At 39.1% G+C, this 13,826-nt stretch overlaps 1 protein-coding gene across 1 annotated transcript; it reads right to left on the bottom strand.

The window, feature by feature from the left end:
• Positions 1 to 1,817: 1,817 nt before the first annotated feature.
• LOC110880922 (putative wall-associated receptor kinase-like 16) lies at positions 1,818 to 2,477 on the bottom strand. The gene has a single exon (XM_022129349.1). The coding sequence runs from the start codon at positions 2,475 to 2,477 to the stop codon at positions 1,818 to 1,820; it is 660 nt and encodes a 219-aa protein (XP_021985041.1).
• Between the last annotated feature and the right edge of the window lie 11,349 nt (positions 2,478 to 13,826).

Raw genomic sequence — 13,826 nt, forward strand, 5'->3', positions numbered from 1 at the left:
GCCATGTGCGTGTGGGTTCCTTAATTCATTTCTATTTTCATTCCTTATTCAATTCAAAATAATAAAACCCTAAACTCCCTCTGTAACTCTTAGATAGCATGTCGTGTTCGTGTTTCTGTTCGTGTTAACAGGTAATTTTCGTGTATAACAGTTGAACAGTCCTGTTAGCAAGTATTAACAGGTAATTTTCGTGTATATCGTGTCGTGTTCGTGTTCGAAAAAAAGGACACGATAAGTTATCGTGTTCGTGTATGGGATTTCGTGTATCGTGTCTTATCGTGTCGTGTCTTATCGTGTACGGGTATATATGATATGCCAACCCTAATTGGGTGTAAACCCGAGGGCTGAAATAGTGATTGGGTGCATCTACCTTGAATGAAAGAAAACTTCCTTTTTGATCATTTTATAAGAACGTCTTAAACAATTACAATCTAACAAACACTATATCTAATTCTCTTGGTCGTTAAAAACAATTAATTCTCGTTATTCAAAATCACATCATCACTTTCAAAACATATGTTTACCCCCCCCCCCCCCCCCCTTGATTTTTACTATCCTTTCCTATGTATTATTATGGTTAGTTACACATTTTGGCCATAGATATCTGATGAAGTGTGAACTTCTACGCTGCCAACCCTGTTGTTACTCTTGGGTTTTGGGCAAATGAACCCGGTACAACAGAGCCTCTACTTTTATATACGTACACACACATATATATATAGTTGGTTCTTTTTTCCGTATCTTTTTTTTTGCGTGCAGGTTCTTGCCAACTTCCTAGCCACGCCGTTGGCCAACGCTATAGACATTCTCGATGGCTTTTTGTTGCCTTTACTTTGATGTTGATCCATCTGTGGTAATGGTAAGTGACTTGCATTATTTCTTTTGAAACCGACATATTTAAGAAAAACAATGCGCCTTGATTCAAATTTTAATCATTTTGTCTTGAATTAACTAATTCCCAACCCTATCTGGGGATGGATCGCTGTTTTTCCGTTTGCTGGTTTTTCTTCTCCAAAAGTTGTGTACGAAGGAAGGCGGAGGGCTGTTGAAAGGATTCAGCTTGCATTAATATTCTCATATCTAAGATTGGATTAGTTTTAAATTCAATACTTAATAAAAACAACATATGACTGATTGAAACAATTAGTACGATTGCTCTGCATTAACACATGTTCCCTAGCTAATGATTTACATTTTACTACATTACTACAAAAACTTATGTAATAATCTTTAACAAGCTATCTCAAGGAAGTCCTGGCATATTTGCATTACATATCTTCAACCCCAAGGAAGTTAAAACTATCATAAGTGACTTCATAACATAACACCAAGGAAAATAACTTTAATAAAATAACAAGCATATATATCACAACTGTAACCTTCCTAACAAAGTATGGTCCAAACATGGTGGATATGCATACACAATTAATATTATAAGAAGCACCAACGCTAACGTGGATTGTATTCTTCAAGCACCATCTTTGTAACACTTGAATATGATTCCCACTCATTAGTATCATTAATTAATGGGGCGTCATAAAGATCAGATTGCTCAACTTCTAGAACTAAACTTCTAGTCTCAATGCCTGCTTGATGTTGAGCCCAAGGATGAGTTGTGAACTTTCTCAAGCTATCTAGCTCCATTGCAACCTCTTTCATTGTAGGTCTATCATGACTTGCAAAACTAAGACACCTCTTTACAAGATCACCTACTGCTTGTAATTGCTCAAAAGTCCCTTCACGTAATAGTCTAGGTTCAACAATTTCAAATAAGCGGTTCTCTTTAACCGATTTAACAAAATATGTAGGTAGAATCTTTAACCAATTGGTTTTTTCCCGGTTATCAGTTCTGCAAGTACAACTCCAAAGCTGTATACATCACTTTTCTCAGTTAGTTGGCTTGAGTTGAAGTATTCAGGATCCAAATACCCTAACGTTCCTTGAATAAGAGTAGTTACTTGGTCGTGATCTACTGGGACTAACTTGGACGCACCAAAATCTAAAATTTTTGCTGTGTAGTTCTCATCTAATAGTATGTTGGTAGACTTGACATCTCTGTGTATAATTGGCATAGTAATTTCTGAATGAAGGTACCCAAGTGCATTTGCAGCTTCGGTGGCTACTCTCAATCGATTTTCCCAAGATAACCAATTCATTCCACCCAATCTTTGATGAATGCGATGGAAAAGAGTGTTATTGGAGATAAACTCATAAACTAGTATCGGGACTTCCTCTTCCAAGCAACAACCCAAAAGCTTCACTACATTTCGATGAATGACTTGAGTAAGCATCAAGACTTCATTGATGAATTGCTCAGCTTGGCTTTCATCCACTAGTTTAGACTTTTTTATCACGACTACACGCTTACCCGCCAGAACTCCTTTATACACTACACCATAGCCACCTTTACCAATAAATTGATCTTGAGAATAATTATTAATCGCTTTTCTAAGCTGTTCAATGCTAAACAAAGTCATATCTTCATAAGATCCTTGTGATTTGATTTTTTGTTTCAACAACACACCCCCATTTTGCTCAAAGAATTTTTCTCGGAGCTTGATTAGCTTTCTTCTCCTTATACCATAGCAAATCCCCACTATTCCAGATATTACTGCTAACATGCTATATACAATCACTACGCATGTGCATCAATAAAAACAAACAATTAATATTAGTAGTCGTTTAAGGGAGTAGTGGACATGACCATATTCGTATATTTTTGCATGGAAGCGTTACCTATAATCAATACCACATGTATTGTATCTTTGGCAATTTCTTTATAACCATTTAGTGTGTAAGCATCACCAGAAGTTCCTCGCTCACAAGTACAAGTGTAACTCCCTACGGTATTTACGCAAATACCATGACAAGGGTAGGTTCCTTGATCGCTGCACTCATCGATGTCTAACAAGAAAAGAAAATTTTACTAAACAAACTTACTATGACAACGAAATTTACATAAATAATAGAGCAAATTATATTAATTATCTTTGTATTTTTTTAATAGTTTTGTTTCCTCTAAGAAACTTACTATTATGTTTTGTTTAATATGGTATTGTTGTTTTTCCCGTGGTTTATTACATAATGGTAGTAAACTAGGAATGTTATATTGTAATTTGATCAAGTTTTTCAGAAATTATATACACATGATCCTCACTGAATATCCATACATCATTTTATATTTTTCACTAGGTGATGCTGAAATACGTGAATTCTTTTAAACGATTTTTATATACTTGTATAGTTATATCTAAAAAAACTTAGGGGGTGTTTGGGATTGCTTATTTTTGTGATTTATTAACTTATTTACTTTTTTTTTAAAAGTTAAAAGGTGTTTGACAAGAAATTATTATGTGAGTTGAAAAGTCAACAAGTCACTTCATTGTAACTTATTAACTTTTGTAGGTCCCGATACGGATCGTCGTACTACGAAGACTTCTTGTTTCGGGTTCCGTAACGAGTGCGGAATCCTCGTTTCCACACAAACCGAGATAGAGAGCAAACACACAAACAAAGATTCAACGTTTAAAGCTTAAATGTGTATAGATCTAGAAGAGTTTGGTTATAAGAATGATACAAGAAATAATACTCTCAAACTCTCAGATGTGTGCTCTTTTGTCTGTTCTCAGTTCTGCTGCTTATATAGGCACATGGTCGACGAATCTTGTTGCAGGTCGACGAAAGATAAGCAGCAGACGAAACACTATGACGAAACATCATCAGCCGACGAAACTTGTTGCAGGTTTTTTGTCACTTATCACATTATGACGAAACATGTCTTTCTTCAAGGGTTTTTCGTCTTTCTTCAAGGGTTTTTCGTCAACAGCAACAGGTTACAACTTTCGTCACATGTGTCTTCGTGAGATATTGTTCCAAACATTCAAAGTTCCACGAACAGTTGAAGTCTTCGTAGACTTCATGAAAAATGAATTTCAATTATACACATGTGACATCATCATGACATCATCACATGATGATGTCATGGTGATGTTAGCTCGCGGCGTTTCGTGCTTCGCATGTCGAACTCTGGGACGTACGACGGAGGAATGTCGTGATGTCGGTCTTGAGCCGAACCGAACTGAACCGAGTTGAACCAAACTGAGTCGAACTGAATCGAGTCGGGTCCACATAAAATGTACCAACAACTTTTCCAAAAAGTCATAGTTGTTTTGAAAAGCTAAGACTCCACACCCTTTTGTCTCCTGTCAGTAACATCTGTTTGGTCGGAATTGGTGGATTGGTCGGATTTACCACAGGAATTGCTTGAACAATCCGATTAACCATCGAAATTGGTTGAGGCAATCGCAAAGAAACTAAAAACCTTATAAATATTCATAAACATACATGTATACTTATTATGTAGTAGATCAAGGTCCCCAATCGAATCTTCAGCGTTTAATATGTTTGTGAAAATCAAGATCTAAATTTCATAATTTTCCTTTGCTTATAATATAGATAATATATGATCGAAAATAATTTTGACTGACTTAGCTTGGCAGCCTGGATGAAGATAGGGATTACCATGGTAACCTTTATCGCATTTACAACGATACCCACCACCTTCTACATCATAGCATGAACTGTTTTCTTGGCATTCATTAACCACCTCAGTAGCGCATGTTTTATTGGGTGCGATTACCCAATCAACCACAATGGGCATATTTGACTCTATCGTGTTTTTTTTTTATTTTTTTTGAAAGGTAAATTTCATTAACAAGAAAGCCGACCCAAGCCGGGCCGACACCAACAACAAACTACAAGATTACATATTTACAAAGTTGTGCCACTCCTTCCAATCAATCCCTTTGTGTTTCGATCTATTGGAAAACAAAGGAAAACCCAAAGCCTTAATTTCGCAAACAATACTTTCCACTCTAACATGAATATTAGAAAACTTTTTGTTGTTTCTTGAGCGCCATAGACTCCAGCACGCGATCATAATTATACCATGGATAGCATCTTTCTTCTTCTCCGAAATTCTGAGCTCTTTGTGAAAGGACAAAAGGTCTTTTAGCGAAAAAGCAAAAATATTAGGGATTTTGCACCACGAGCTAATTCTGAGCCATGTTGATACATATTATGTGGACGCGACTCGGTTTGGTTCGATTCGTTCCGGTTCGACTCGGTTAGGTTCGGCTTAAGACCGACGTCGCGACATTCCTCCGTCGTGCGCCCCAGAGTTCGATACGCGAACGCGAAGCACGATGATGACTGTCGTAAGGGTCATGCAAAAACCTAATTAAACTACGTAGATAGCGTAAGTAGGGTATCGTATCCACGGGGAATTTGTGGTCAGTGTCGCGTTTTTAACTAAGAGCTAAATTAACTAGATTGGGGGTTTTGTGAATTTGATTATAAAAACTAGAAAGCTAATTAATAAAGTGTAATCAATACGAGAAAGAATAACCTCTACCCGGAATCCCAATTACCTGCTTAACATCAAAACCTGTTTACCGATTCAAAACACCACATAGACATGGCCTCGGAATTAATGAATCTGATTAGTTACCAAGGATAGTTCTTAAGATTCACTATGCCACCTAGTAACCCGTTCGATTGTATCAACTACCCGCCAATTTACCAACCCGCTAACAACGCAAGAAAGTTGCCAATACGCTTAATAAACGACAAATAATTCAAACACAATAAATGTTTACCAAGAATCCAACACGAGTGGTCAAGTTGTACCAGTTATACGAATCCGCAAACAAGAATCAATGCAAAACAATGTAAAAGTTCATCCGAGTAGAAGTTATAAGAGAATTAGTCGCGCATCGCAGTCATCATTGCTTCAAGATTTGTTAGAAATTGATCGAGCATCAAAGACTTGCTTGGAAGATGGGATACCGATGAGAAAAATCGCCCAAAAAGTGCTCCCGATCGTTCTCTGGCGGCTGCGTGATGATTCCCCCATATTTTTCTTCAAAATAGGTTAAAACAAAGTTCCACGCTGTAAACTGTTCGCGCCACGCGACAGTACCTACTCGCTTCCTCGTGTGGCGCGAAACACCATGTTTGACCGCAATTGTTGACTTGTTCCTTTCACGCCACACGACACCTCACACAGACTCCCTCGCGTGGCGCGAGGGAGCATGGTTTTCAACAAAACTGTTTTATTGCTCCAGATTTCTTCGTAACATCCGTTTTCCAGCTTGTATGATCATTATACCTCATTTAAGTGCTGTTAAGCCTGAAAAACCCGACAACCAATAAGTACAAATATCAATATGAATAACACACTCGAACGCTTAAAACCGACACAAAAACTATACATAATATGACGTGTTTACACCCGCACATCACATCCTCACACTTATCTTTTTTCGTCCCCGAAAAATTATTCGCAATGGAATCACAATTAAAACAAATGGCTTTCAATATATTCAATTATTTTATTAAAATGAATCTAACCACACGTTAACCACGATTGTGAATATACTGTCCACTTAAACCCAACCGCAGGTTTCCAAACCCTTATTTTCGATCTATTAAGTTCAAGTAGTATATAGTCATCTATGGATCCCACACTCAAAAGACCACGACTCCACCTATTCCCATTTCAAGCTTATGAGATTAAAAGATTTGCAATATACCGCCTTATATAAAAAACTCTTATATTATTCCGATTAAACTTTATAATGGATAGATGGATGATATTGCGAGCTTACATACTTTTGTATACGATCAGTTCAGCGGACATACGCCATACGAGTCACCATCCCCATGGTTAATGCCATAAACCTCACGTTTTTTTTACATGTGCTCAGATGAAGATGAATGGATGGATGGACTGATTTTTTTTTCTCGGGCGCCACACTGTTTCGGATTTGTTTTCACAAAAAGAAACAGGTGTGCCAGTTTAATCGGAAAAACTTATAAGTTTTTTACTTATGACGTACCCCTTATACCTTCCACAGTTTCAGTTTTACCATAGCTCCTAAGGTGGGAACCCACAAGACTCCTATTTTAAGTTGTTTTATATCAAATCTAAGACTCCTATTTTTTTCAAATTACTTAAACTATGACTGAACTAACTAAGACACGACACCTAAACTAAACGCTAGTTTCCCCCTCCCCACACTTATTTCCTTCATTGTCCTCAATGAAGAAGGAAACTACGACTCAAACAAACTGAAAAATAAAAATAGAATTAAAAATACAACAACAACAAATGGAACAGACTCCCCTGATTTCCTTGCCGCTCTGCATCTGTCTAGTTCCATGCCTTCCAAAACGCACTAGTACTGCAACCACAGTTCCCAGCCAAATACGACCCATTACTAATTCTAGCAACATCCCCAAACATAATCATAGCATAATATATATATATATATATATATATATATATATATATATATATATATATATATATATATATATATATATATATATATATATATATATCAGCCCAACCGGTTAACCCTTACAATTTTCCCCAAATATGTCAAATATCAAGTTAAGTACAGACCATCATCAGCTAAAAACAAAATAAAAGGGAAAAAATACAAAAGATAACCAAAATCACCGGCGCCGATACTGCTAGAACCATCTACTCGTCATCCTCCTCAGACTCCTCATCACCCCCAGCAGCCTGCTGTGGTGGTGGAAACCAATCCGGCACCTCTATGTGCTGACGCTCCATAATGTATCTTAATATGTCATTTTGAACCAGCAACATATCCCTCAATGACTCCAATGTCACTAGTGCTGATGCAGGCGCACGTACCTGACGTTGCGCACGAGGATGCTCAGACTGAGGACGCTCGGACTGCAGACGCACTCTCTGTCTGTGAGGAGGACCCTGCTTTACCGCCTCCCAACGAAGCGGCTCATCCAAACAAATCATCTGCGCTCGACGCAGCTCTTCAATCACAAACTCAGCTGTAACTGGACCAGGAGTCAACAAACGCTCCTCATATATATCAGTAACACCCAAATGCCTTGCCAACCTAGTCACATAAGTACCCAATGGCAACCTGGCTTGACCACCCTTTCGACGACCCCGTGCGAATGATGCCAACATCACTGTCGCCAAATTCACTTCTTTCCTATTCATAATGCAATACAAACAGAACAAATCATTCTGACTCACCTTATCTTCTCCACCCTTCCTACCCATGACTGTGCACGCGATGATCCTATGAATATATCTGACAAACGGATCCCGAATCGAAGATGCCACCGCACGTGTCGACCATTCTGAGTCCGCTATCGTCAGCCAAAACTCAGATAACTCTGCTTCCGTCACATAATAATCCTCTCGATTAACTGTAATTCCTCGTAACGACCTCCTAAAACCCACTACACTTGACTCCTCCCTGGGGTACAACCCAATCGCCTCTGCGAACTGGGGAACACTCATTTTAAACGCTTGACGCCCCAACATAAACTGAACTTTATATGGTTGCATGAACCACTCAGGCGAATACTTAAAAGTAGAATGAAACTCAACAGTGAGTTCCGCATATTGTGGTTCTGCGCACCGTATCGCCTCTAACCATCTACGTCCTAACAACCCTTTCAATCTCTCCCGCTGATTCATAGTATCAATCATTCCCCAATTCACGGTCCTGTGCTGAAATAATTCCATTTCCAAAAACTTTTCGCATCTCTCATATTCGTCGGTGCCCAACATAAACTGTAAAAATGTGTGATTGCGCAACACCCGCTGATCAAGAGGCACTGCCACGGCATTAGGTTCCGGACGCTCCTCAGGCATCCTATATTGAACCGGTTGATTCTTTTTCGTTGGCTTGCGCTTGCGCTTTCCTCCTGCACTTGATGCACCTTCGTCCGACATCCTGAAAACATGCAAAGATTTGAGTTAGTCTAATGCCGGTGACATTCGTAACCGTATAGCATTTCATTCGCGGTTACGAAGTCAATAACAAACAATAGTGATGACATCATGATGCGAGTCGGAATAACATGTAATTCGGTCAGTTCGTTCGAATGGAGATTGAGTACGAACGAATCGACCGAAACTTATAACAAGTACTTCAATATTCGACTCGAATTATGATTCATGAAGAGTGTTTTGAACAGTTGAGAACATTTTTTTTTATAATTTTTCAGATTAAAAATTTTTTTTTAACGACAAATACGCGCACACCGTGCCCCGACTAAACCACCTAACCTGACTCCCCGCTCAACTTAACCACTTCGGCATTAATCATCCGCTCATCGACATCACTGCCTAATATGACGCAACTAAATGATTATACCTCAATAACTACCCACATTAACAACCTTCATGACAAACATACCACACGTGTCAATTAACCAAAAATCAAAACCTCATACTTTGCCCTCATCGTCTAAACATGTACTTCGACTTTATCACACATTCTACCAAACCACTGTGCTACTTACCCAATTCTTCGCTCATATACCCTCCTTCTACAAGACTAGGCATCTGCTATATATTCAATATTCATAACTAACTTGCAACCTAAACGCGCTTCGCCAAACCACACAATCTATCGCGACCTATGTTCGAACCCAAACCTTTTCTTAATGCAACATCAGGCTCGCCAGTTTCATGTTCAAATAAGCACACAAGACCATATTTCATTAATCTACTTCTACTCACAAATTTAGTGCATCTATGCGACACCTATTAAACCAAACACATTCTGCCTTGCTTTTTACTACAATTTCAACCTGCGGCATCCTAAGACCTGTTTTAAAACACCTCTCAACTAAGCATCAAACTATCTCACAATTTCATTCAATACCCATTTAACAAACTCACATCAACTTAAACAGAAACTCTTATACTTCTAAACTTAACCTCCCTAGTTTGAAATTCCTGACCCATCTCTTCCCACTTAACACAATCAAACTCAATACCCACATATCAGTCTTCAGAATTTCAAACAAACAATAATAATAATTTTCCGCATCAAGTAATGAAAAATTCGAACTCACATACCTGGATTCACTTGACTGAGAAATAGAGAAATTATAAAACTTTGCTGGTTAATCGGAGTTCGCCAGTTGTCACCGTCGTTGGTAATGATGACGATGAACGGTAGGTGGTCGGTGGTAAAGAAGGTGGTCGACAGTGAAGAGGATGAATGTTGGATGACGGTGGGTATACGTCGGCCGTCACCGGTGAGACAGATGACGATGGTGTAGATGGTGGTCTCCGACGGTGGTAAAAGGTTGTTGACGGAAGTCAATCTGAGAGAACGGAGGTGAGGCGAGGGTGTTTGCCGGGTGGCCACCGGCCGTCGACGGTGGGTAGGGGTAGGTATGGTGGTCGCCGGCTTCAAGGGTGAATAGGGTAGCCGGCAGTTAGGGGGGAAGTGAGAGGGGGTAGAGGAGGGGACGATTATGGAGAAAGGGTATGAAGGGTTTTCTGCGAAGATAAATGGATGGATGGAAGTGAATCAGAAGTGTAGTAGGTTTTATGAGAAGAGGAGAATGATTTTTAGGTTAAACGAATTGGGGCCGGAAACACGTATCTTCGCGTGGCGCGCCAGTGGGGTGTTACTCTCTCACGTGGCGCGAAGAAGTATGGTTTCCAGTGAGTGCACTCTTTTTTCATGGCTTCAATGCCTTAGAAATTTTTTTTATATTTTACAAATTCACCTCCCAACATCCCCCAAACGAATTTCATTGGTGAATTTTCAGTAGAAAACATACCTGAGCTTTTCTTTTCGTGATTTCTTTCCTCCGAACTACCTCATTTCCCTGCAACACTCGGGAATCATACCGAAAACAACCGAAATTTGTGCAAAAATGCTCCACAAGTTGGATTTTTCAGGCTACAATTCTTATATAATTTTAGAATCACTTTGCCCTATCCCCCAAATGAGTGTGCGTTGCCCTCAACTGCACCAAAGCTTGACCAAACGTCCCGAGCTTCCCCACACTTGAATAACAGCACGGTTATACGCGAAAACTCACAGAAAACAATCTAACAAACTACGAAATCAAAAATAATTAAAAATGAGCCTTAGGCTGCCTCCTAAGAGCGCTAAGTTTTAGATCTTCAGCCAGATCATACCTGTGAGATTACTCAACATATCCCCGGCAACGGCGCCATTTTGATGACTGTCGTAAGGGTTATGCAAAAACCTAATTAAACTACATAGATAGCGTAAGTAGGGTATCGTATCCACGGGGAATTTGTGGTCAGTGTCGCGTTTTTAACTAAGAGCTAAATTAACTAGATTGGCGGTTTTGTGAATTTGATTATAAAAACTAGAAAGCTAATTAGTAAAGTGTAATCAATACGAGAAAGAATAACCTCTACCCGGAATCCCAATTACCCGCTTAACATCAAAACCTGTTTACCGATTCAAAACACCACATAGACATGGCCTCGAAATTAATGAATCTGATTAGTTACCAAGGATAGTTTTTAAGATTCACTATGCCACCTAGTAACCCGTTCGATTGTATCAACTACCCGCCAATTTACCAACCCGCTAACAACGCAAGAAAGTTGCCAATACGCTTAATAAACGACAAATAATTCAAACACAATAAATGTTTACCAAGAATCCAACACGAGTGGTCAAGCTGTACCAGTTATACGAATCCGCAAACAAGAATCAATGCAAAACAATGTAAAAGTTCATCCGAGTAGAAGTTATAAGAGAATTAGCCGCGCATCGCAGTCATCATTGCTTCAAGATTTGTTAGAAATTGATCGAGCATCAAAGAATTGCCTGGAAGATGGGAAACCGATGAGAAAAATCGCCCAAAAAGTGCTCCCGATCGTTCTCTGGCGGCTGCGTGATGATTCCCCCATGTTTTTCTTCAAAATAGGTGAAAAACAAAGTTCCATGCTGTAAACTGTTCGCGCCACGCGACAGTACCTACTCGCTTCCTCGCGTGGCGCGAAACACCATGTTTGACCGCAATTGTTGACTTGTTCCTTTCACGCCACGCGACACCTCACACAGACTCCCTCGCGTGGCGCGAGGGAGCATGGTTTTCAGCAAAACTGTTTTATTGCTCCAGATTTCTTCGTAACATCCGTTTTCCAGCTTGTATGATCATTATACCTCATTTAAGTGCTGTTAAGCCTGAAAAACCCGACAACCAATAAGTACAAATATCAATATGAATAACACACTCGAACGCTTAAAACCGACACAAAAACTATACATAATATGACGTGTTTACACCCGCACATCACATCCCCACACTTATCTTTTTTCGTCCCCGAAAAATTATTCGCAATGGAATCACAATTAAAACAAATGGCTTGATCGCTTTCAGTGATTCTAACTTGGGCGGATGCAAAATCGACGGCAAATGCACAACGTCTGGATGTCAGTTTTTAGGAAATCGCCTAGTCACATGGCAATGCAAGAAGCAGACTTGTGTCGCTACATCAACATGCGAAGCTGAATACATTGCTGCCTCAAGTTGTTGCTCCCAAGTCCTGTGGATCCAACATCAAATGCGCGACTACGGTTTTGAATTCCTAACATGCGAAGCTGAATACATTGTTGCCTCAAGTTGTTGCTCCCAAGTCCTGTGGATCCAACAACAAATACGCACAATGTCTGGATGTCAGTTTTTAGGAAATCGCCTAGTCACATGGCAATGCAAGAAGCAGACTTGTGTCGCTACATCAACATGCAAAGCTGAATACATTGCTGCCTCAAGTTGTTGCTCCCAAGTCCTATGGATCCAATAACAAATGCGCGACTGCGGTTTTGAATTCCTAACTACTCCTATTTTCGTTGATAATTCTGCTGCCTTACAGATCACTAGATATCCTGTGCAGCACTCAAAGACCAAACACATCGAAATTAAGTATCACTTCATACGTGATTGCTTTGATAAAAGGCTTATCGATGTTGTTAAGGTCCACAATGATGACCAACGTGCCGACCTTTTTACCAAAGCATTTGACAAATCAAGATTTGACTTTTTATTATTGGTAAACGGCATTAAGGTCAAGCAAGAGTAAAACCGACATCGGAAAATCACTTTTGTAAATATCTTTGTGTTTTTAATTTATCATAATTTTTACATTTTAGGGGGAGTAAATCCACATTTTTAAAAATCCAAAAACATCGAAAATTTTCAAAAACACAAAAACAATAGAAAAACAAAAATGAGTTTCCTGGCGAGAAAAATAGAAAATGATAGTACATCAGTGGTCTATCGAAACCTCTTTAAAACCTAAAATGCAAAATGATAAGTAGCTCTATATAAGATGTATCGGTAGGCTCACAATCATTTTAAAGTGTGCAGGGTGATATAAACCTAGATCGACTGAAGACTGTGTGGGAACCACTCATTGGCATATGGTCTTGGTACCGAAATTTCGTTTGATAGATTGCCGAGGTTCTGAGATATTTGGTCTTTATGTTGTTTATCATCTGGGTATCATTGTTGTTTCTTTTACCGAATATAACGGAGACGAAGTCTAGATCTTCCATGATACCATACATACGTGTACATATTGCATACGACCTCAATAAGTCATCAACAATCACATGTCCAATCAAAAATAAGTGATAATATATCACATTTATCCGGGAGTCAAGTTCGTCTCTTTGCTGTACGTTACTACTGACCTGTTCACGGACTTGCTCCTGTGCCTTCATGCATCTGAAAATCAAGTTCCTCATCAATAAGTGATTCTATCACATAGGGCTTGTTTTCAATTCAAAATAAGTGAGTATCTCACATTTTCATATACGTCAAAACAGATGATAAACGGTATACTCACCAGTAAGATGAACTCTCGTGCATACCTTGATACGGGAATGTGTCGTGTGTGGATGAATACCGGTCGGTAAGTATAAATCATACACTAATCGTATCCCCTCGCCATGATTACATCTGATAAT

Source organism: Helianthus annuus, chromosome 14, assembly GCF_002127325.2.
Source record: "Helianthus annuus cultivar XRQ/B chromosome 14, HanXRQr2.0-SUNRISE, whole genome shotgun sequence".
In the NCBI taxonomy this organism is placed as follows: Eukaryota; Viridiplantae; Streptophyta; class Magnoliopsida; order Asterales; family Asteraceae; genus Helianthus; species Helianthus annuus.